This window comes from Coffea eugenioides, chromosome 3, assembly GCF_003713205.1.
Source record: "Coffea eugenioides isolate CCC68of chromosome 3, Ceug_1.0, whole genome shotgun sequence".
Taxonomy (NCBI): domain Eukaryota; kingdom Viridiplantae; phylum Streptophyta; class Magnoliopsida; order Gentianales; family Rubiaceae; genus Coffea; species Coffea eugenioides.
The window spans coordinates 6,971,859-6,993,950 of NC_040037.1; the positions used below are offsets into that span (position 1 = coordinate 6,971,859).

At 34.9% G+C, this 22,092-nt stretch overlaps 2 protein-coding genes across 4 annotated transcripts; one reads left to right on the forward strand and one right to left on the reverse strand.

Moving 5' to 3' along the window:
• Positions 1-3,347: 3,347 nt before the first annotated feature.
• On the forward strand, positions 3,348-9,298 carry LOC113765467 (serine/threonine-protein kinase HT1-like). The gene is made up of 8 exons (XM_027309660.1): positions 3,348-3,974; positions 4,909-4,977; positions 6,124-6,270; positions 6,377-6,537; positions 6,621-6,768; positions 7,025-7,147; positions 7,262-7,349; positions 8,769-9,298. The coding sequence occupies exons 1-8, from the start codon at positions 3,516-3,518 to the stop codon at positions 8,942-8,944; spliced, it is 1,371 nt and encodes a 456-aa protein (XP_027165461.1). The 5' UTR covers positions 3,348-3,515; the 3' UTR covers positions 8,945-9,298.
• Positions 9,299-12,480: 3,182 nt separating this feature from the next.
• On the reverse strand, positions 12,481-19,556 carry LOC113765219 (protein ROOT HAIR DEFECTIVE 3-like). 3 transcript variants are annotated; one of them, XM_027309312.1, is made up of 18 exons: positions 19,454-19,556; positions 19,213-19,353; positions 19,039-19,105; positions 18,776-18,887; positions 18,550-18,620; positions 16,680-16,743; positions 16,535-16,603; positions 16,381-16,428; positions 16,248-16,310; positions 14,908-14,964; positions 14,569-14,718; positions 14,388-14,456; positions 14,189-14,280; positions 13,739-13,817; positions 13,437-13,593; positions 13,197-13,339; positions 12,946-13,085; positions 12,482-12,760 (listed from the first exon to the last, which is right to left on the reverse strand). In XM_027309312.1, the coding sequence occupies exons 1-17, from the start codon at positions 19,455-19,457 to the stop codon at positions 12,981-12,983; spliced, it is 1,491 nt and encodes a 496-aa protein (XP_027165113.1). In that variant the 5' UTR covers positions 19,458-19,556; the 3' UTR covers positions 12,482-12,760; positions 12,946-12,980. The 3 variants fall into 3 exon arrangements, with proteins under 3 accessions (XP_027165116.1, XP_027165113.1, XP_027165114.1); XM_027309313.1 differs by having other exon boundaries at positions 12,483-12,760; positions 13,218-13,339; XM_027309315.1 differs by lacking the exon at positions 14,908-14,964 and having other exon boundaries at positions 12,481-12,760.
• Between the last annotated feature and the right edge of the window lie 2,536 nt (positions 19,557-22,092).

Consider the following 22,092-nt stretch of genomic DNA (forward strand, 5'->3'; position numbering starts at 1 on the left):
AAAAACTTCCCTTGAGATTTTTTCTAATCACACCTAACACCTCTCAAGTTTCTAAAATCACACTTAACATCCTTAAAATGATAACCTTCGTAACATGTCAGCCCTTTTATGTAAAAATAATATTAAAGATATATATTTAGTAGAGGGACTATAGCATTCTTCCAATTTTGCCCTTTTGTAAGTTGATTTTTGAATTTTAGAAGATGAAAATGAAAACAAATAGAATTGCCATATTTACATAGAAATTGAGTGGGTGTAAGTACAATAACTGCTAAATTGTATATTTTTTTGTTGATTCATGTGACCGTTATAAGATCTATGCCAAAGTTTTGGATAGAAAGGAAATAAAATTTTTTGAATACCATTTGTTAACCAATTTTTCAAAATTTTTTTTCGATAATTGAACACCATTATAGGTATATTTAACATGCATTTTTTTCATGATTTCAACTGCATCCCAGCCTTTTTTTCACAAAAGGAATGATTTTAACCATATTTCCCTCACCTCGTACTGATTAAACTAGATAACAAGATAAAATCGTAGTTAAAAAAGATAGATTTCCTATGTTTAGATTGTCTAAATACCTCAAGCCCTATATTTGGTTGCATATGCACAAAAAAAAGGCCCAAAATGTGCCCAAAATTTATGGCTTTTTTGTTGCTTTATTTTTACATAATCAAACATAAATGTTTTTTTTTTTACCTTTTCCTGCATAAGAAAGGGATTGCCACTGATGAGCCGTGAGCGGCGAAACGAACCCTTAATTTATTTTTTAATTCCTAAAAAATGACAAGCATGTAACCAATTGTAGCTCTTTTCGAGTTTTTTAATAGATTAGATAGGTTCATTTCCTCCCCCTTTCTCCCTAGTATCGGACCAATAGTAACAATGTTGTAATTTTAAAACAAATGAAAAAGAAAAGAAAACTAGCATCGAACTCTTCATGGCCAGGCCTCCCAACTACTCAACACCCTCCTATTCAGACATTTTGAAGACGTGCACCGCTTACCACGCCTATCTAGTGTCTGTAATTAACTTTTAGGGATAATTACATCTACACCCCTTATGATTTAGCCAAACTACCTTTGTATCCCTTGAACTTCTGAAAATAACAGTCACACCCTTTGACTTAACAGAGGCTAGATGGTGTTAAACTTATTCTTGTGTGGTCACAACTACCCTCCCAAAACTTTATACATTATTAAATACAAAAAAGAAAAATAGCAATCATAAGAAATGGCTGACATTTATTTATATCTGATGATGCTGACATTTTCCTTCTTTATTCATCTATCGTAGGACTGTCAATGGGGTTGGGCCAACCCGAACTCGACTCGTTCAGCCCGACAAAAAGTCCGATGAGCCCGATATTTTAGTGAGTCGGTCTGAGATTGAACCTAAAATTTAAGCCCAAATTAAATATGAGCCGAGCTTGGGTCTTATTAGGATCAAACCCGATATAAGCCCGACCCTTTAATTATATATATATATATATATATAATATTTATATTTTGATATTATGTATGATTATATATCCAAATATATTATTATTAAATACTAAATATATATATATATTACAAAATATAAAAATACATCTAAAGATTCTTCCACGAGCTTTCTTGAGAGCCAATATTAGTGATACATAATTGAATCTCTAACTTTTCTTATTTTTTTTTTTTGTCAAAAGAAAAGGACCTGGCCCCACTTCAGGCCCCAACCCTTATTCGGGTTGTTGGGTTACCCCATTTTCGTTACTGGGACTCGAACCAGTGACCTACGGGATACTACCGCATGTGGTCACCGGCTGAGCTACCCAGTGACTCTAACTTTTCTTATTGGTTGAATAAATTTTTGTGTTGGTATAATATTGGTTGATTTCTTTTTGATCTACAGACACAAATCATCAAGCATGTTTGGATTCAAATCACAAGATTATAAAAAAAGTTTCAACTTTTAAAGATGTATTGGCTTATGATCGCATGTTCTATTACTATTTTTCATGCATTTTGAACGAATCAAATATAAATATTGTTGAAAAAGTTTTGGTTTATATACTTTTTAAGAACTATTATTTGTTCATGTTTAGTTTTAATATTATAGTCTTGTAAATGTTAAATTAGTTTTACAACTTAATAGTTATAGTAATTATATTAAGAAAATGAAGGAGTAATAAGTGAACTTGGGTTAAACCCGATTAAGGCTCACAACCCGAATATTATGTAAGTTGAGTATGAGTTTCACATTTATGAACTCGAAACTCATAGTCTGAAATCTAAAAATGTTTCAAATTAAATGAATTGAGTTTGAAGTTACGAAAGTCTGGCTCATTAGGCCATCTAATCTATCGTTGAGACAAAGAAATGAGGAAAAGGGTCAACCCCAAGTCAGTCATTCGGTTAATTAGCAGTAGTCACTATGTCGTCATTTCCCCCACAATTCCACTCTTCGCTCAAGCCAATGGCTTTTAATTAGCAGTAGTAACTAATAGGCGAAACACAAATTACTTAAGATTAGACCCAACATAATGTCGTCATTTCCTCCCCCCCCCCCCCCCCCAAAAACACAATTCCACTCTTCGCCCCAAGCCAAAGCCAAACAACCAATCACCTTGGGCATGGCTATTTTGATTTTTGACCCACGCAGCACACAATTTTGCTTGCTGTTGCTTTCCTATTATTTTGACGGTCGGTTTTTCTCAGAATCATCATGAATGCATTATTGATTTTTCTTAGACAGCATTGCCCTGGAAGCCTTGTGTACGTATTTCGTTGCCGCACATCAGATGTGCGGTTTCAAAATAACTTTTTTTTTTTAAAAAAAATTGCCGCACATTAGATTAGATTTCCTATGTTTAGATTATCTAAATATTTCAAAACCTATATTCGGTTGCACATGCAAAAAAAACAACGCCCAAAATGTGCCCAAATTTTATGGCTTTTTTGTTACTTTATTTTTACATAATCGAATATAAATGTTTTTTTCTTGCCTTTTCTGCATAAAAAAAATTTGAAAAGGGCAGAAAAAGAACCAACTAGTTTTATTTTCATCTTCTAGTTTTCAAAAATCAACTTGCAAAAAGACAAAGGTGAAATAATTATATATTATGATCTCTATCCTAAATATATTTTTTAATATTTTTTACGGGGTCCACTAACTACCAGCCAGCTGCACAAGTATTTTAATGTAAAATAATGACAAAATCGCGGTAACTTATCGATGCCGAAACATTTCCTATAGCTCATATTATATGATCGCAAACTGACCCGTGTGGTTGAATATACAAAACTAAGCCACCATTCCAACTCTGGCGTTGGTTTTAACTTCCCTATAAAAGGCCACCAGGCCACCCAACTGCTGGAACAAACCGCCTTCTATACGTAGAAGCTTCTAAGAAACAAAACAACTGAAGAATTTCTTACTGACGGGGTGGCGAACAGAGCACAGCACAACCATCCCCATTATCCTTTCCTTCTCTCCACCGTCTTTAACTGCCATTAACCACCACCGCCTCACCATGGATGCTATTAGCTTATCCGCTTTAAGCGCCCCAAAACCCTTCGTTGTAAAAACCAGCACAGGACTCCTTCTTCGGTGCCCAGGCTTCCCCAGACTAGCCGTCCGAGCATGCACGGTTCAGGCTACACCATCAAACTCAAATTCTCTGAGCATCGCACTCAATTTCAGGCTACACTCGAGCTCGGTTGTTCTCAATGTGCCCGAGTCCCAAGGTTTCTCGCCGGCAGAACCCCCAGTCCTAGATGATGGCTTGCGTGAACCTGAAACTGGAATTTCATCAATTCAGCATGGAGAAAATCCTTCTCGACCTCCTCAAGATGTTACAGAAGATAGTGAAGAGCTTAAGGCTGCTACCCTTCGTATTATGATGGCGAGAAAGAAGGGATATTTCCGATTTGTTGTTGAAGCTGATGAAAGAATTGGTGATGCCTTTTCTATCCCTGGTTATGATAAAAGTGTAAGGCCTTTTATCTTTTTGTTTATTGCAACGGTGTTTTTCGATGCAAATCGGTTAGTACTTTCTGATAAAAAAAGAAAAAAAAAAGAATTATTATTATTTTTTTGGAGCTTTTCAATAGCGCTCAATTAATCTCCGAGTGTAGAAAAAAGTTCTGATGTTCGGGATTTTTTTGTCTCTGCGATGCTATACGAGGACTTCTTTTTTCTTATGGACAAATTATCTATTTGGCCCTTGAACTCTTAATATAGTTAAAATTTAGCTCTCCAACTGTTAAAAGCCTATTTTTAACCCTCCAACTTGTAAAATAGGAATCCGTGGCCCTCCCTTTTGTCGAGGTTAGTGGCCCTTTTGTCCGCTTTATATCCGGTTTTGCAACCGAAGAGACCAACGGCACTAATATGCTTTGTAGAAGGATCTTTTTTCCCCACACACACACACAAAAGACGGCAAAAAGCAAGATATCCATCATCTTCCCTCTGTAGAGGCGACGGTCGGTCGATTTGTTGCCGAAATCGGAGTTGGGTATGCTATGATGATAGCCCTTGTATATTCTGGTGGGATATCTCCAAGATCAATTCGGGGATTAATCACTTCTTTTACGGAAGCGTTCATCAACCTTGGCGAGCTGTTGGAACACGTGTCCAACTATTCTTTCCCCAAGCCTGCTGCCAACTTGGGTCTAAGGGTTACAGGTTCCCAAATTTATAAGTTGAAGGGCTAAAAGTTGACTTTTAATAGTTGGAGGGTTAAGTTTTGTCTATATTAAAAGTTTAAGGGCCAAATAGATAATTTGGCCTTTTCTTATTTTGGAACTAATTTGTTACTCACTATATTTTGATTACTATGATGAGATGCTGTTCACTCTCTTTGTTTCGTTACTGATTATTATTATTGATCGTGAAGTTTGATAAATTAACTATGCATTCTGTAGGTTGTCAGAACCGATCATGATGGTGATCCTGCTGGAATTGATATGGACTATCGATTATGTGGCTTACCGGTAAGAACGTTTAGTTACTTCTGAATGACATATACTAAGAGGTGTCTTCTTTTCTTTTTCTCAAAACATTTGCTGAATTTACATTTTTTCTTGAGCTTAGAAGTGAAAAATGCTCGAGTTACATCTTAGTATTAAGTGTAGATTCTGGTTCATGATATGATACTTGGTGGAGTCACCCAAACATTTGCCAGGAAAGCTATCCAATTATTGTATGATGGACATCACAATATTAATTATATTCCATTTTAGTAAGAACAGAGAAAATATGAAATCTAAAAGATGATTTTATTGTTTCAAAACTTAATACAATACAGATTATGTGATTATGCTTTCTTTCTTGGACCTGGCTACTTTAACTTTTACTATTTGATCGATGCATCTTTTTATTGAAACTCTATCAGCAGTCAGTGCCTATAAAATTTTGAACCATAAACTCGAAACAAGTCAGAGTTGAGTAATGAAATCTCCAAGTAGGTCTATTTTCATCATTTATTTAGAATTTGATTGTATGATGATTAAGCTGATGAACTTTTTGGTGTGTGTAAAAATATGAAATATTGCAATGGAAAGGGAGGGAGGAAGGGACGGAAAGAGGAGGATAGGTTTTATGATATGTGATTGGCACCAGCTGTGATGCTGACTCATGTTCCATAGCTTCGAGTTATTGTTATCTTTTTTCCTTATGTTGCTATCTCAGAATTGCAATGTAGTTTTATCCTGGAATCCCCATTTAGCAGGGCTGTCGTATGAACATGCTTACTCTTCATCATCATGACCTAATTTAGCCATTTAGGGATGCAAAGAGTCTTGTGCGCTTTCTCAGACTTGCCTTGGGTACTTAAGTAATGTTCTGACATACTTGGAGTGTTAATTAAGAACTTAAGATATTTGGCAAATCCTTCTGTACAGTAATTTTATGTCGTAGTGTTGTATTGTAATCATTTCGGATCTACTATCTGAAGACATGGAAATGATTGGTCCTTTGTAAAGTGGTTGAGTTACTATTTCCAATGCATAATATTATCTCTTATAGCATACCAAATCAGTGATTCAAATAATATTTGAATCTCCATAGTGAACTCTTGCTTTTCATGTATAGGCATACTTTGTTTGAATGTGATTGATTAATTCATAAACTATTTGCAGATAATATCATATGCTGATCTTGAGGAGCTGAAAGTATTAGGATCTGGTAGATATGGTATTGTTTACCACGGAAAGTGGATGGGAACAGATGTTGCCATCAAGAGATTTGATAAGAGCCGTGTTGCTAAGGATGATTTAGACAGATTGGTGGGTTCTTTTCTTTCTATTACAAGAAGATGAAGAAATATTACATTGCTTGAATACAATTTTTAGACTTGATGGCCAGTAAAGTCGTTGCATTTTACTCTTGCAGACCAAAACTTTCTGGAGAGAGGTTCGGATCCTATCTAAACTACACCATCCACAAGTTGTCGCATTCTTTGGGGTAGTTCCTGATGATCCTGAAGGAACATTGGCATATGTAACTGAATATATGGTTGATGGATCGCTAAGATGTGCCCTCTTAGAGAAGGGGTAAGTTGTCAAGTTCTTCTGTTTTTTAGGCAATGAATGTTTGTAGATGAAACTGAACCATGGACTTGGTGCTCCATTTTCAGAGAACTTGATCAGCATACAAAACTTATGGTTCTATTGCATGTTGCTTCTGGCATGGAGTATTTGCATTCAATGAATGTCATACATTTTGACTTGAAGGGTGCTAACTTGCTAGTCAACTTCGGAGATCCTCAAAGGCCCGTATGCAAGGTATTTACCATTGTGAATTTAATGCAGAACTAAGTAACCGGAAAATTGGTCCAAAGACTAGTTTAAAATAGCCTGTTCTGATTGTTTTTTCAAACTTCTTTATATTGCTAATTTCTACTAAGTTCAGTGCCTTCATAGTAAAATAGAAGGTTATTGTTCAAGATGTTTAATTTAGCCAGAAACCATTTCAACGTGGTTTCATGTGGTTAATTGATTGCATACCTGGAGACATGATAACTGACCTCATGGTTTTCAGGTTGCTGATTTTGGACTATCAAAAATAAAACAAAATGCACTTGTTTCTGGGCGTAAGCGAGGACCGCTCCGCTGGATGGCTCCAGAATTGCTGAACGGAAGGAGGAATAAAGTCTCTGATAAGGTTAGTTCTCGATTCACAGAGTTCTTGATTCTGTCGAGCGAGTAATCAGGGAGATTGGAATATGAATCTTGCACATTGTCCAGTCGCTGATTTGCCTTTTGTGGCTTTTTACAGGTTGACGTATACACATTTGGAATCACGACATGGGAGACCCTAACAGGAGAGGTGCCATATGGAGATATGGACCCTGACATCATAAGATGTAAGATTTCTGGTCAATTTGGCATGGATCAATGCAAAAACATACTATGCCTGATACAGACTCTGGAATATTATTTTGGAACTTTAGTAACAATTAAGCTTCGATAAAAAGCCACATATGTTGTAAAAATTGAAAAAATAATGCTGCTTATGACTAGAGTGAGCTGTGACTTCTGAGTATGAAACGCCGTTTCATGATGGTTCTTATATTAGTAACTATCTGTGGAACTGCCGCTACATGGCCACAACTTGATTGTGGAAAAGCAGCTGATGATATTCTCAAGTATACCATGTGCTTGTTTGAGCAGTAACTTATCTTGAAGCTATATTAGCCATCATAATAGGAATGACAGAATGTGACTTTTGTATTCACTAAATTGTCACCCTTTAGTTGTAAAAAACAATAATCCCTTTTTAACCTTCTGAACTGTTGTTTGGAGAAACAGCAAAACCAGGACTTGAAAAACTCGGTTCATGTAAAAGGAGAAGAAAAGGCAACTGAGCTGTGAGATTCTGCATTTTGTTGGGATAACATTTTATGGCAGTTAAGACTTTGTTATAAGCTTCTGCAGACACAAATTTTGAAGGCAACTAGGACCTCTAGCATAAGCTTAAAGTAGGAGACTGAACTTTCTTTTCACTCTTGGCTTATTATCTAACAATGGAGGGAACTTAAATGAGAATCTAAATTGCCGCTCAGGTATTTCATGGGCCACTGTCTGTTACTACACTAGAGATACGACATTTGCTATGTATGATATTTGAAGGTTACTTTTTAAGTTCCTGACACGTACAATACCTTGTCGATCAACATATGCCTTGCTATTGTATTTTGTTTATTTACTTACAAAATCAACTGGAATGGGGGCAGTTCCACAAAAGAATTTCTGAAAATGATGTTTTTTTGGCATTAGAAATTCAATCTTTTAACGTTTGCTTCTAGAGATTCTTATCAAGTTGTGACATAAGATCTTGTAATTTTTATTATGTCGTGCGATTTTTCAACGCTTGTTGTCTTTAGGTTCTATGAAGTAATCATGATAGATAAGCATCAGATTCTACAGCTTCTGGACAACCTACGTAGAATGAACATGTTAGTAGCACAGACAATTGAAGTTGTATTGATTGAAGTTATACCCTTCAATGTAGGTAACTGTTAAATGATGAAAATAAATTAGAGATACTGTATTCTCTTAAAAATCAGGCGGTGCTATGGAAAAACTTGTTGAATCACATTATGGCTTCCTCATTGAATCATAAATTGTACATAATCAGTGATGAGATGCCTTTCAATACTGAATTGTCACTTTGCAGTTTGCTCTTTAGCATATTATCCTACTATCCTCTTTCTATTGTTAAATTTCTCAAAGTTCAGTTTGCTGCATTTTAGTTATTAATTCATTTTATCAACTCTTTGTAGTTGGGGTTACACATTTCAATCTCAGGCCTCCCATCCCTGAACACTGTGATCCTGAATTGAGAAAGTTGATGGAAGAATGCTGGTCCCCAGATCCAGCTGCAAGGCCATCGTTCACCCAAGCAAGGGAGAGGCTGCAGGCTATGTTAATGGCACTGCAGCTAGAGATACAAAACTGAGCTATAGAAGATGTGATCCTACAATCTGATGTAGGTCATTAAAAGAGAAAAAGACTTTTTCAGAATAAGATACAAACACATGCATGTGTGTAAGAGGGATTTTGCAGAGCTTCCATTCTCAAATGTATTTGTAAATTAGGCCCAGGCTATCTTCTTGTATTAAGGAAAGAACCAGTTACCGTAGTGAGTTATTTGTAATTGGTGGCTGCCTGTAAGTTCATGTAGTACGGAAGTCGTAGAAGTGAGTGATCCAATGTAGGCTATGCCTGCGTTTGCAACCAAACAATAGTAGTCATTCTCATGTATTATTCGCATACAGCATTTAGAATAGAGTTTTGGTATCTGGACTGTGAATCAAGGTGGTTTGTTGAGTGCAACGGTCTGATCTAGTTACAAGACATGATAAATGTCGTTTTGGTCCTCCAAAGTAGGTTATGGTCTCGTTTAAGTCCTTCAAACCAGGAAATTTGTTTCAATTACAGCCTTGGGTCATTCGATTTACGGATAACCCTAGTCATATTCGAAGGATTTGAGTCTGATAAAAGTGTTTTTGGCCTAACGGTGTTAAATAGGAGGCATAATTGGAACACACTTCTTACTTTCAAAGGCTAAATTGACCGTCTCATTTTTCAAGGATGACCTTTTCATCTTAACAATTGGTACTGTTAATTCTTTCAAGTTGATCAAAACTACTTTGGACCAATTCTAGAGTCTATGAGAATTGAAGCCGAGCTTACGGAAGTGTCAAGTATTTTGTGCTGGTTTGGATGAAAGTTTGCAACAAACCCTTAGAAACCTAATCCAGATGCCAATAGGCTCTCTTCCAGTGAAGTATCTTGGCCTACCACTTATCTTATGAATCTAGACTAAACTACAAGGACTGCTTGCCTCTTTTCAACAATTTGCAGCAAAAAAATATCAAGTTGGGCTAATAAGAAGCTAAGCTATGGAGGGAGGCTCTAGTTCATAAAAACTGTACTTACTGGAGTACAGTTATACTGGGCTAGTGCTTTTATTTTACCAAAGGGGATGATAAAAATAAAAAATAAAAAGTCTCATGTCTTCTTTCCTTTGGGCTGGGAAGATTAAGAGGCATTATGGAGCAAAAGTGTGCTGGGGAGATATAAGCAAATCCACAAAGGAAGGCGGGTTGGGACTACATGATCTAATCCTATGGAACCAACACCTAGAACTCAAGCAGCTCTGGAACATTTGATCCAAGAAGGACAATAAGTAGGTAAAATGGGTACACATCACCACCTTAAGAAGACGTCATTCCGGGGTGCCAAACTACTATTTGACTGTTCTTGGGCCTGGAGGAAAATCCATAACTATGGCCTAAAGCCCAACTTCATATCAAGCCAGTGATAGGTAATGGTTGTGAAACTTTTTCTGGTATGATCACTGGCATCCTGTAGGGCCGTTATACCAGAGCCTCCACTGTCAGGATGTAGCTTAACTAAGAATGATCTTGTTCCTAATTGTATGCAAGGTGCTAAATGGAGATGGCCATGTGGGAGGAAATTTAATGCTGAGGTACGAAGATTGAAGTACTTTACTCCCTGTGAGCTTGTCCCTGTACCAAATGAGGAGGATACTACAATACAATTTGGCTCCCAAGTAGGTCTAGCACATACGATGTGCAGTCTGCTTTGAAGGTCACTTCACAAGAAGCCTCCTGGCATAAACCTGGATGGGATAAGGGGTCCATTCCAAGATTCTCATTTATCCTTTGGTTGTTATGCAAGAGCAGACTATATACCAAGGATAGAATGAGAAAGTGAGGAAGATTAAGTAGTAACTTTGAATGTGTGTTGTGCACTGGCGTGAAGGAATCGATGAATCATACCTTCTTTAAATGTCCTTTTTCAGCTGCCATTTAGCAAAATATTCTAAAAATGGTTTCAGTTTTCAGAAATCCTTTGCCATTTGGTCAATGGAATTTTCTTGGGTTTGTGGGCATTGGATGTCTACATCCTTTAGTGATAAATTTCGGAGGCTTGCTCTAACTATCTATGTGTACTTCATCTAGAAAGCCGGGAATCGGATGCCATTCCAAAAGTGCTTTGATAGATGAATAGAAATTTGGATTGTAAAAAGTTGTAGAGAGTTAGTGATGTACAGTTAGCATGTATATGCTACTTTTAATATGTTTCAATTCTCTATCAAAAAAATTTTGCAATTTTATTTGAAAAAAAAGAATAACCTATTGAATTTCATAGAAAAAGCAAGCTCCCATTGTATACTTATATTAATATAACTAGTGATTGAGACACGCCCTAATTGGTGTACAATTAATAGAAGTTACCTATATGAAATTTTGTCTTTATAAAGTCTTTATTTTCGGTCACAGTCAAAGCTATTAATATTTGAAATATTGGTATCAAACCATAGCTATGTCCATAAAGGAATTAGTGGACCAAAAGTTTGGGAAAATAATTAAGCTAAGAATTCCTGGAGGCCAATACTCAACCTATTATGACTTCACCCTAGAGTGCTCAATTGAAATGGTCAACCCCACCTTCTACCCACTTTAAAATTAATTTGATGCTGCCACATCCACAAGTCAAAGAATCTTTGGTGTTGGAGTAGTGGTCCGTGACTATGACGGCTCTTTTATTGTTTGCCTTGCAAAAAAATTCGTTGGTACTGTGAGTGTAGAAATAGCGGAAGCCCATGTTGCTAGAGAAGCGGTCTATCTGGCAAAAAATCTAATGATTCTAAGCTTTATTTTAGAGGGCGATGCAGCTTCAATTATTAAGCTCATCCTTGATAAGGAAGACATCCTATCTGGCTTAGACCCGATTATTGAGGATATTGCATTTAGCTTTACTAGATCAACATTGTATTGATGTCAAATGGATATCAAAGGAGGCAAATAAGGTTACGCATACCTTAACCAATCAAGCTAAGAATGCTAGCCTTTCTAAATCTCTTTGGAATGTTCCTCCAATTTTTGTCAAGCAAATCATGATGGACGATTTCCAACAACCTCAGTAATAAAATTTTTCTGTTTGTTTTCTTATAGTAAAAAAAAAAAAAACTCTAGCGGCAACAGAGTTCATAGCGGAAGGAAATAAAAAAAAATTTACAGCAATTCATAATTAAAAGACCAGAAATCTCCATCTATTCCTAGTACATATTGAACCATCTTCTGAAACTGCTGAGAAACTTGAATTCATCTATCCTTGGTTTCTTAGATTTTCCTAGTTTTGTTTTATTTATTTTGTGAGTAAGGTTGCATTGAAATGATTTTGAAACAGAACAAGAATGTTAAAGGATAGGTGGACATATATATCTTGATCCTTTGGTGCTATTCAAATCAAAGTTTGATGAAATTGGTATGCATGAAACTGTGATGAACATTCTATAAACACAGGCTCGGTATCTTGAATGCGAATCATGGTACAGTAAACGTGATTGTCTTGATCAGGCTTTGATCAACATGTTTCTTCTAATTACTCAAATAAAGGTCACCACTAAAAGTAAAAGCATGATTGGGGAACCTAAGCAATTTTCTTTCATCAGAAAAACAAACTAAGCATGTTTCCTTAGCCCAAATACAATCAATCAGCAAATTTATACGTTGTCCACAAACATTATTATAACCAACAACATCAATGTCGCAAATGAGGCAATTAGAAACAATCTTATCAAGAAAAAAAGGATAAAAATTGAGTTGCCCCAACTCAAAGCAAAGCCCCTGGAAGAGCACCAAAAATCCTTCAAAGAGTACAAAACAAACAGAGAAAACCGGTACGCAAATAATAGCAAACAACAAATCTTCAAGTCTTTGTATTATTAATATAGAATGACCTGCAACATATGACAACCAGTGTAATCTTGTCAATGTTGTGAATCTGTCACAGAAACACATCTAATAATTATGCTAATTAGGGAAAAAAAAAAACACCATGGAACTTGAGATTTTTCTCATTGGAAATGTATTTTACCTTTAAAAATATATTTTTGCAGACAGTTAGAAAACCTCTCTTAATTACCTGTAATGACTTCGTGGCCAGCAGTTTTTCCCAGATTAAGCGTGTCCTGCTACCATAATTACAGAAGCCACACTTGCGGCAGTATTCAACACATTTGCCCCAATTGATGCACTGTTCAACCAGAACTCTCGTTTATCTTTCTGGAAAGTCAGACAGAAGTAAGTAATCAATCAAGTTATACTAATACCACAGCCAACTTAGAAACTAGATGATCATTGATGATTTCATCAGCCAACTTCCTAAATAGATACATTAATTTGTAGTTTCCTCGCCTTTTGCTGTTCAAGCAGTTCATTGGTGGCACGAATCCCTTCTACGGTGCGGGCTATTTCTGACTCCAGTTGGGCCAATTGTTCGGTATCTTGATTCCAGTTTGCTTGTTTGACAGCAGCATCTAAAAAGACAAAGTTATACACGAAATTTCAATGTAAATTGGGGCATATCTACGGTGATGTATGATTATGACGTAGTTTACTAGTAATAATACGTACCTTTGAGCTGGTTCTTGAATTCAATGATGTATTTGTGGGTCTTCATAGCTACGAGTACTCCGTTTTTCTTTAACTCATCCACAGCTGCTTCCTCGAATTTTGCTAGAATTGCATGCCTCATATGTTCCACCACAGAAAGGTAGGTTGGCTTAACAACCTAAAGCATTTTGAACTCTTTAAGCAATGAATATACAAATTTAGCTGAGAACAAATAATACATAGTTGAATTTTCAATCGATGAATAATAGTTGTAAATCAAATTTAACTTCACCAATATATCATTGTAACAATTCGTAGGGTACCTTCATGATGTTTTCAATTAGCTGCTTCCTGCTTGCGTCCCTTTTGGTCTCATCATAGTGTTGAGCTTCCTCATCATACCTGGATAAAAGCTTTGAACAATCATCAATAACCTCTTGATAGATTTAACTATCCAAATTATCAAAAAATATGAGCACACAATCAGCAATGCAAAGGATTTTTTTTTTTTTTTTTGGGTACGAGTTTCTTTGTGGGATTTATAATTACACCATGCACATAGAATAATAGTTTGGATTACATTTTCTAGAGAGTGTTCTGGGAAAAAGTTACTATAGTATCTTTTAGACCATGATATATTTAAGATAAAACGGTAACTGAGAAATGTGCAAAATAAATATAGCATCAGACTAAGGAATTTTACATAGTACTACCATAAAGAGTATCAATTCTAAAAACTCGAGAATCCGAAGGATATTGCAAGGCACACTTACTCAGACAGATTAATGGCAATTATTGGACTGACTTTAGCGCCAAAGCCTTGTACTGCACCTGAGATTGCATCCTTCTCAATTTGAAGCCAGGACTGGGAACCATTTTCAATGAAATTACAATAATTAATTATTATGGTCACGCACATATATATATGTCCTGTGAAATCCAAATCAAAAGCAAGAAATGTGTGCTTGTTACCCTATTCTCGTAAAAATTCTGATACTTCTCTTCAGCAATTTTGTTACAGCGTATTTCAGCAACCATGATCTACCAATTAATTGAAAACAGAATATTAATTAACATTGCAAGGAAACTGAAAACAGTATACAAGACCACTACTGCAGTGACTTTTAATTAATAAATTAATTAATGGTTTTACTCGGTAATGAGGTAAGTCAAGGTCCTTGTCCTCCTTAATTTTGTCCCAGATTTTCTTTGCATAATCAGCAAAACCCGAGGCTGGCGTACTCCCTGCAGCACCTTCACCAGATGTAGAAATGGAGATAATCCGCTCTCTCAGACCAGCAACCTTCGCAATGGAATATCAAATTTTATTGGAAAAAAAAAAGACGAAAAGGTTAACCATGACCAAAAATTGCCAAATAATAATAATAACATAAAAAAAGCAGACCACACACATCGATAGACAAGTGTGTGAGGTACAGTAAACACCATATTCGTACTCTAAGAGAGAATGGAATATTGAAAGTATAAGTACCTCATTTTCAAACTGTTCTGGCTTGTCTTCAAAATTCGATAGTGCTACCACTTTAATCTGAGCAATCACAAGCCGATAAATCAAACAAGATATACCAACTAAGATTTTGATTTAAGTTCTCAAATTTTGATTTTGTTTTATTCAGTCGTTTATTTTCGGATTTTGTTTTAATTATATCACTTTGGAGCTCATGTCATGTTGTAGATTGACTCAAGATTTGGAGGATAAAGTATACCAGGAAAAAACTATGCAAGTTTCATGCTCTAGGTTTATTTAATTTCTGCTTCTGTTTCTTTCTTGTTTTCGTCCTCTAGTTTACACAAATTAAAGAATAGAATTCAGATCCAAAAGAGGGGAAAAAATGTGCAATGGTTCGCCATATCGTCCGATTTCGAGATGATTCTGACGATATGTAACCGGAACGGTGCTTGCCGGTACGAGATCGATGGCCAAATCAATGAATGACCTGTCTCCGAGTTGACTCCAGCTGACTCGGCTGATATTAGCCGAGTCAATTCAACGAGACAAGAAATCAGCCAAAACTGGGCGATTCATGATGATCCGACAAGCGATATAGAAGTTCATGGAACGTTTTGATATTTAAGTATATTGATGTTTGGGGCTTTCTCTGAAGCTTTTTTCATTTTCTAGTTAAGATATGAGTTTTTTTTCATGAATTTTGACGATAAAATCATCTTTTTCACCAAAAGAATCATAAGGTTTTTGGCCAAAATTTTGCTTCAGTAGAACTGTAGAAGGCAGAGCCGAAGTTCGCTAAAGAAGACGATGAGCAATCTCTAGGTTTAAATTTTAGACAATTAAGGCAAAGATTTCACACTATTTACCAAAATACCACCTATATTCTCTACTATATGTTGGTTTAACCGTGGCGCCTATGCAACTACTTCTTATCTTTTTCAAAATAAAATAATTTTATAAAAAGGCCAAAATCCTTTTATGTCTTAGTATGATTCAAAAAAAACCATTTTCACTAAATAAATATTCTTCATTTTTCAATAAATAAATTAAAATTAAAATATTTTATGGTATACTTCATAAGTATTAGCTATCGCAATATACATATTAAAATTAAAATATTAAAATGAAATATTTTATGTAATCGCAATAAATTAAAATTAATGAACCATGTACAATTTTTTATGAAATTCTCTATTTTTTAGTAATTTTTTTTTAAATTTTTTGAAAATTTTTACATGTTATAATATACATATCATCCGATATTCAACCGATATACTCTGTGACGGATGTGGAACAATTGCGACCATGATCCGCAATCGCGAATCATGTGTGCAAAGATTATTAGAAGTCGCAGGTCTTACATTGAAGAAATCTTCTAGTGAAGCATTCAGCTGTGCTTCGGGCTTCTTCATTCCTTCCCATATCTACAATATTATATAAAACATCAGTAGCACGATATCATGAGAATTTATAACAATTACAGATGATTTTTACCTTATACATTCCTTCTTTCAGCTGTTCTTCCAACTTATCCAGAGGGCACTAGATTCAAAACAATTCATCAGATGAATTGTTGTGATTAAGCACTAGTTAATTAATCAACGGAATATCAAGAAAATAGAAAAGAAAAGGAAATAATAATCTATACCTTGTTTTTGTCACGGAGAACAAACACTAGATTCACCTTTCGTCGAGTACAAAATTTTCTAATCATTACCTGAGGAGCACAGTGTTCTAGAGATAATACTATACCACAAACACCAACAAATTATTGAGCCATGAAAGTTGCTTACCTCAAATATAGTTCGTAAGAGTGGCCGATTCCCTCCATTATTAAGGTTAACAGTATAACACTTCCTGTTTGATTAATAAAAAGTTGGCTTAATATGTTGTATGAAGTACCTCCTTCGATGAGTAGATTTTAAGGAGAATATATATACATGAAAATTAACAACTTCAGCTACATTTAATGAAATTGAATTACCAATTTAAAATTATGAACATTTATGGTACCTTGAGTTAATTAATCGTAAGAAAATGGTGGACAATTGCTAATGAAATTACTGAATAACATGTCTAAAATTTTGCGTACTGAAAATGTTAAAATGTAGAGTTGACTTCGTTAAAAAAGAAAAAAAAAAATAGAGACAACCGTGGTTGGCAAGGAGGCGATATTATATAAGGGTAAATTACATACAACCTCCAATGGTTTCGTCTATTGCCACATGATCCACTTAATGTTTCAAATATCCACTTTATGCCCTTATGATTTTATTTAAAGTGGAAACTTTATGAAAAATAGCCTATGTAACATCTTTAATTGAAATACCATTAGTGCCCTTACTTAAACATTAAATCGGTTGATAGCTTAACTACCTTATATAAAAGTAATGCAAAAATTACAAGGGGATAAAGTGGATATTTATACAAACCATAAGGGATTTACATGGAGATTAAAATTTCATCACATGTACTTTTAGAGCGCGTTTGGTATAAATGCCGTAATTAATTGTGCATTCCATCCATTTTTTCACTTTATATAAAACCATAGGGGATTACGTGGCTATGTTGAAAACTTAGAAAGGATATCTGACATTATGTAAAATTGCAGGGTGTTATAAGTAATTTACCCTATTTATACGGGTAAAATTGTCCTCCTATTCTGGATAACCAACGGAAAGTATGTGACTCGACGCACTTATGGGTATAAAGTGTATATCAGTCCATACCAACTAGGGGTGCAAACGCGAGCGGCTCGATTCAAACTCGAGTCGAGCTCGAGCTGGTCGAGCCAAAGTCGAGCTCGAGCTCGAGCTCAAAACATTAAGTTCCGGCTCGCGAGCTCGAGTATATATATATATATTTTTATTTTAATAGTAAAATTACATAAATATCCTTAATATTTTATTATTTATTAAGAAAAAATATTATTTTATTTATTTTTTTTAAAAATAAAATAATTATATTTATTTTTTTCGAGCTCGAGCTCGAGCTTGAAAATTGCCAGCTCGTCGAGCTCGAGTTCGAGTTCGATGAAATTAAGCCAATGCTCGACTCGATAAGGCCAAAACTCGACTCGGCTCGACTCGTTTGCAGCCCAACCAAATACCAAATTGCTTTATAATGGGTTAATCACATTTTATCCCCTTAAAGAATATCCCATTTCTCAGTTTATCCCCTAACCTTTAATTTTGCTCACTTAACTCCCTTTAGGACAAAATTGCCCTTGCACTATTTTGACTTTTCATTTACCTTGTTTTCGTTTCTTTTATTTCTTTTTCTCTTTCTTCTTTATTTAATTCAATCTTAAAAAAGAAGATATTTTAAAAAGAAGAAAGAGAAAAAGAAATAAAAGAAAGGAAAACAAGGTAAATAAAAAGTCAAAATAATGCAAGGGCAATTTTGTCCTAAAAGGGGTTAAGTGAGCAAAATTAAAGGTTTGGGGGTAAACTGAAAAATGTGGTATTCTTTAAGGGGATAAAGGGAGAAGTGATAGATGAATTTTTTAAACTATTCCCTTTTGGATGCTTACCTCTTAAGAATTTCAATAATCCTACTTGATTAACTTTAACTTTTAAAGCTGTTTATCTTTTCTCAAATTTAGGGAAAGGAAAAGACAAGACTGTTTGACATTGTGCTGCTTAAATTTAAAACCAAGCTTACATGTTGACTATGACTGTGTTTGAAACAGCCAAGCAAAATAGCGCAGTTTGTTTCTCAAACTTCGTATCATCCTGGAAAAAGACACAGGAAAACTGAATCAGAAAGTGAAGACAATCAAATCTGGACAATTTAACCAGCAAAGTGGAGTACTCTTTACACTAATTAAGGTACGGTTTCCTAAGACATGTTAACTCTGTCATTTGAAGACAATAAATTTGAAAACTACCTCTCGCTCTGAGCCATCACTTCCTTCCGTATCAACAGCGAGGATTTCAGGGCCACCATTTGGATTTGGTAAAGGGCATTTTGCCACCCAAATACCTTTTGTCGTTTGATGCCTAATGAGGTAATTAAAAGTAACCCAGAACAAAAAGAACACACAATAAGTTAAAAGGGAAGGGGAGGGAGAGAGAGAGATATTGTACATGGATTATATAATTAAGCATGAAATTTGTCATTGTTATTAAAAATCGAATAAGGTCTTCATACATTCCCTGGCTGGCATCCATCACTTTGAATTTAGTGGAGTGCAGAGAATTCATAAGTGTGCTCTTTCCTGCATAAATCAAAACTTGCTGGTAATTGGTCCCAAATCACAGATTTTGACTTGGATGGAAATTTGTAATAACAACTTGAGATGCACCCAACTAAAATATGTATTACCGGTACTTTGCACGCCGAAGACGGAGACAACAGCAACGGGACGGCTCACGGCAGCCAGTTTCAGATCATCTACAAATTTTGAGTTGAAATTTCCATCTCCATCTATGAGCAGAGTTGGATGGTTGCCCTCAACTTGTTGTGCTGAAGAAAATATTCACCTTTTAGCTAGTTATGCAAAATAAGCTGATAAAGGAAGCATAAATATATGAAAGAATCACCATCCTGTGAATCAAGAACTTACCCATGTAGACAAGATGAGAGGATGGAATTTGTGGAAGGAAGTAGAAGTCGTGCGAGATGATATCAAGAAAGGTTTATGACGGAGAATGGGTTGATGCAATCCGTGGTTTTCCAAAAGTGTGGAAAGTTTTGGGTGATTTCTCAAGACCTTTATATCAAAAAATGTAACTCGTTAGGTTAGACTAATCCGGAGTGGAAACTTTTAAAAAGCGTCTTTTGTGTCTTTTCGTGTTCCTGTGTTGGTTTCCATCTGTCACTTACCGTTAAATTATATAGAAATGATTGTATGACATAAACTAAGATTAATGCACTGCATTGACTCATTGGCCATGCCCTTCATCGTGTCTGTTTGATCAAATGTTAGCCTATTTTCAGAGGGGAAAAAAACTTGGCCATCTTTTACACCCTAAAATTATTCAGGCAGTTTTTATTTTGACAACATAAATTTTCTAATTTAATCATTGAAAAGATCTATCGATTATTTTTCCAATAAAATTAGTAGTATTTCTCCAATGAAAGGAAAAGGAAGAAGAAGCTCTTATGGCTAAGGACTCAATGTGTATTGACTGACTCCACGATGACTATTTTTCTTTGTTTCAGTGCAAGACTTCCATTTACCTTCGTCCATGTTTCTTTCCCATCTCTCAAATGTTGAGAGATGGTATTAAGATGGCTTGACGATGGAGAAAAAATGCATATACTCAATGGTTTCCAAACTTTTGAAAGTTAATGGATTATTTCACAAGACTTTACATAAAAATAATTTACAGCATATTAGATGAATATACAAAGACATTTTTATAGATATCCAAGTATCAAGACTTTACTTCAAAATAATTAATGTACAGCATAATAGGTGCATCTGCAAGAAATACAGTATATGGTGTGATTTTGACTGCTATGATTATAAAAGTCGATACTATTTGCTTACCTAACAAATTGCCCGGAACAAATATTGCTGATTTTGTGTCTTTTGCGCGTTTCCTCATAATAGCCACATCAAGAGATAATAAGCTTCGTGATGTTGATAGGGTTTCCAATACTCAACATTTAATTTTATTGCTACCACCATATACATATGTGTTAAACAAAGTTGGTCCCTGCTATATATAGGGATAATTTTACAAACCTCCCCAGAAATTTCTTATAATGTCACTTAGTTCCCTTGAAAATTTTAAAATCTCACTTGCCTCTTTTGGATTGATATTTCTTGTAACATTATAATCCCTTTGGAAGAAAAACACAAGAAAGATGAAACTTTTGTTCCAATACTACCCTTATATTATCCTACTTATCAAAATTCATAACAACAATAAAAAATAAAATAAGGTTAAATTTTTATAACGTGTAAATATCTTAAAAAATTCACACATATGAAGAGATTATTTTAGTTTTCAATACAACTTAAACAATACCATGAATTAAAACATATTTTTCCAAAAAACATTTTGATTTCCTTAATTGTAACTTAACTGTGCACGGAATTTTTTAAGGTATTAATTACTCACCAAAATCCTCCTAAGTGGTTGACCTTGATTGGATTTAATTTATCCACGTCCTTTGCTATCTCACCACGATCCTAATGTAAAGAAATATGGACCATTATTAGATAATAATTCATTTTTTTAATTTACATTTTTTGGTTTTAAAATTTTATTTTGTTTTGACTTTTTGGTTAAATAGTTATTAAGAGAAAGTGTAATATTGTCAATTTGTGATATTTGATAAGAATCTTTAGTCTTGTCAAGTTGACAAGGGAGTTAAGCGAGATTTTAAAAACTTCAGGGGAGCTTAGTGATATTATGACAAATCTCAAGGGAGGCTTCTGAAATTATCCCATACATATATATATATATATATGAATTAGACACCTTTGAATTAACTTTTTTCTTCAAAAAATTTATTTATTTTTTATTGTGCTAATCATTTAATTTTTAAAAAACTAAACATATAATTTGAAGATCCATAGTCAATTGGCCGCCCAGGAAAACTATCCCGGTTCCGTCACTAACTTCCTTTTAGAACGATGGAATAATGCATAGAAAAGGAGGTATCAAAATGAGGAGACTTCTGCTGATGGGGATGATTCTTTAAAGTATTTGAAAATTTTTTTTTTACTTAATATCTTAATTGGTACATGTTCCTGTGAGATAAAAAAGATGACTAGAAAATGTATTTCAATTTTCTAAAAGAAAACATTTCTGAAAAAAACGTCGAAACAAACAAGCTGTTTGCATACAAGAATTCCAGCATCCTCTCTCCATTTTCGTTTGGCATTTCGCAGATGTGCATCGCAGCGAAGCTTCAAGTCAATTACCATTAAGGCGGACATTAGCCACCTCAGCTCTCAAAGGTCTTTTCTTCTCCCTGGCCACACCTACACACATACAACATCATCCTTACAAGAATTATTCAGCCCATTCAATTGTTGTACATCAACATATTTCTATAATAAACCATTGCTTTTTTTCACACACAAAAAAAAAAAAGCATGTTAGGCAAGAGATGACTTTCAAGTATTTAGCATATTTTATCACGTTATTGGATGCCCATTGTCTGCATATACCCTGACAAAAGGGTTACGAATACGAATTTGGGTCCTTGAGCAATCAATTGAGTCCTCAGCCATCAGTGCTTTTT

Coding starts and splice junctions, on each gene's coding strand:
- LOC113765467 (XM_027309660.1), top strand. CDS start 3,516: ATGGATGCTATTAGCTTATCCGCTTTAAGCGCCCCAAAACCCTTCGTT. Junction 6,769..7,024: donor CTCAAAGGCCCGTATGCAAG/GTATTTACCATT, acceptor CATGGTTTTCAG/GTTGCTGATTTTGGACTATC. Junction 7,350..8,768: donor GGACCCTGACATCATAAGAT/GTAAGATTTCTG, acceptor AACTCTTTGTAG/TTGGGGTTACACATTTCAAT.
- LOC113765219 (XM_027309312.1), bottom strand. Junction 19,106..19,212: donor CTTCGGCGTGCAAAGTACCG/GTAATACATATT, acceptor TGATTTATGCAG/GAAAGAGCACACTTATGAAT. Junction 13,818..14,188: donor ATTGCCATTAATCTGTCTGA/GTAAGTGTGCCT, acceptor GCTTTTATCCAG/GTATGATGAGGAAGCTCAAC.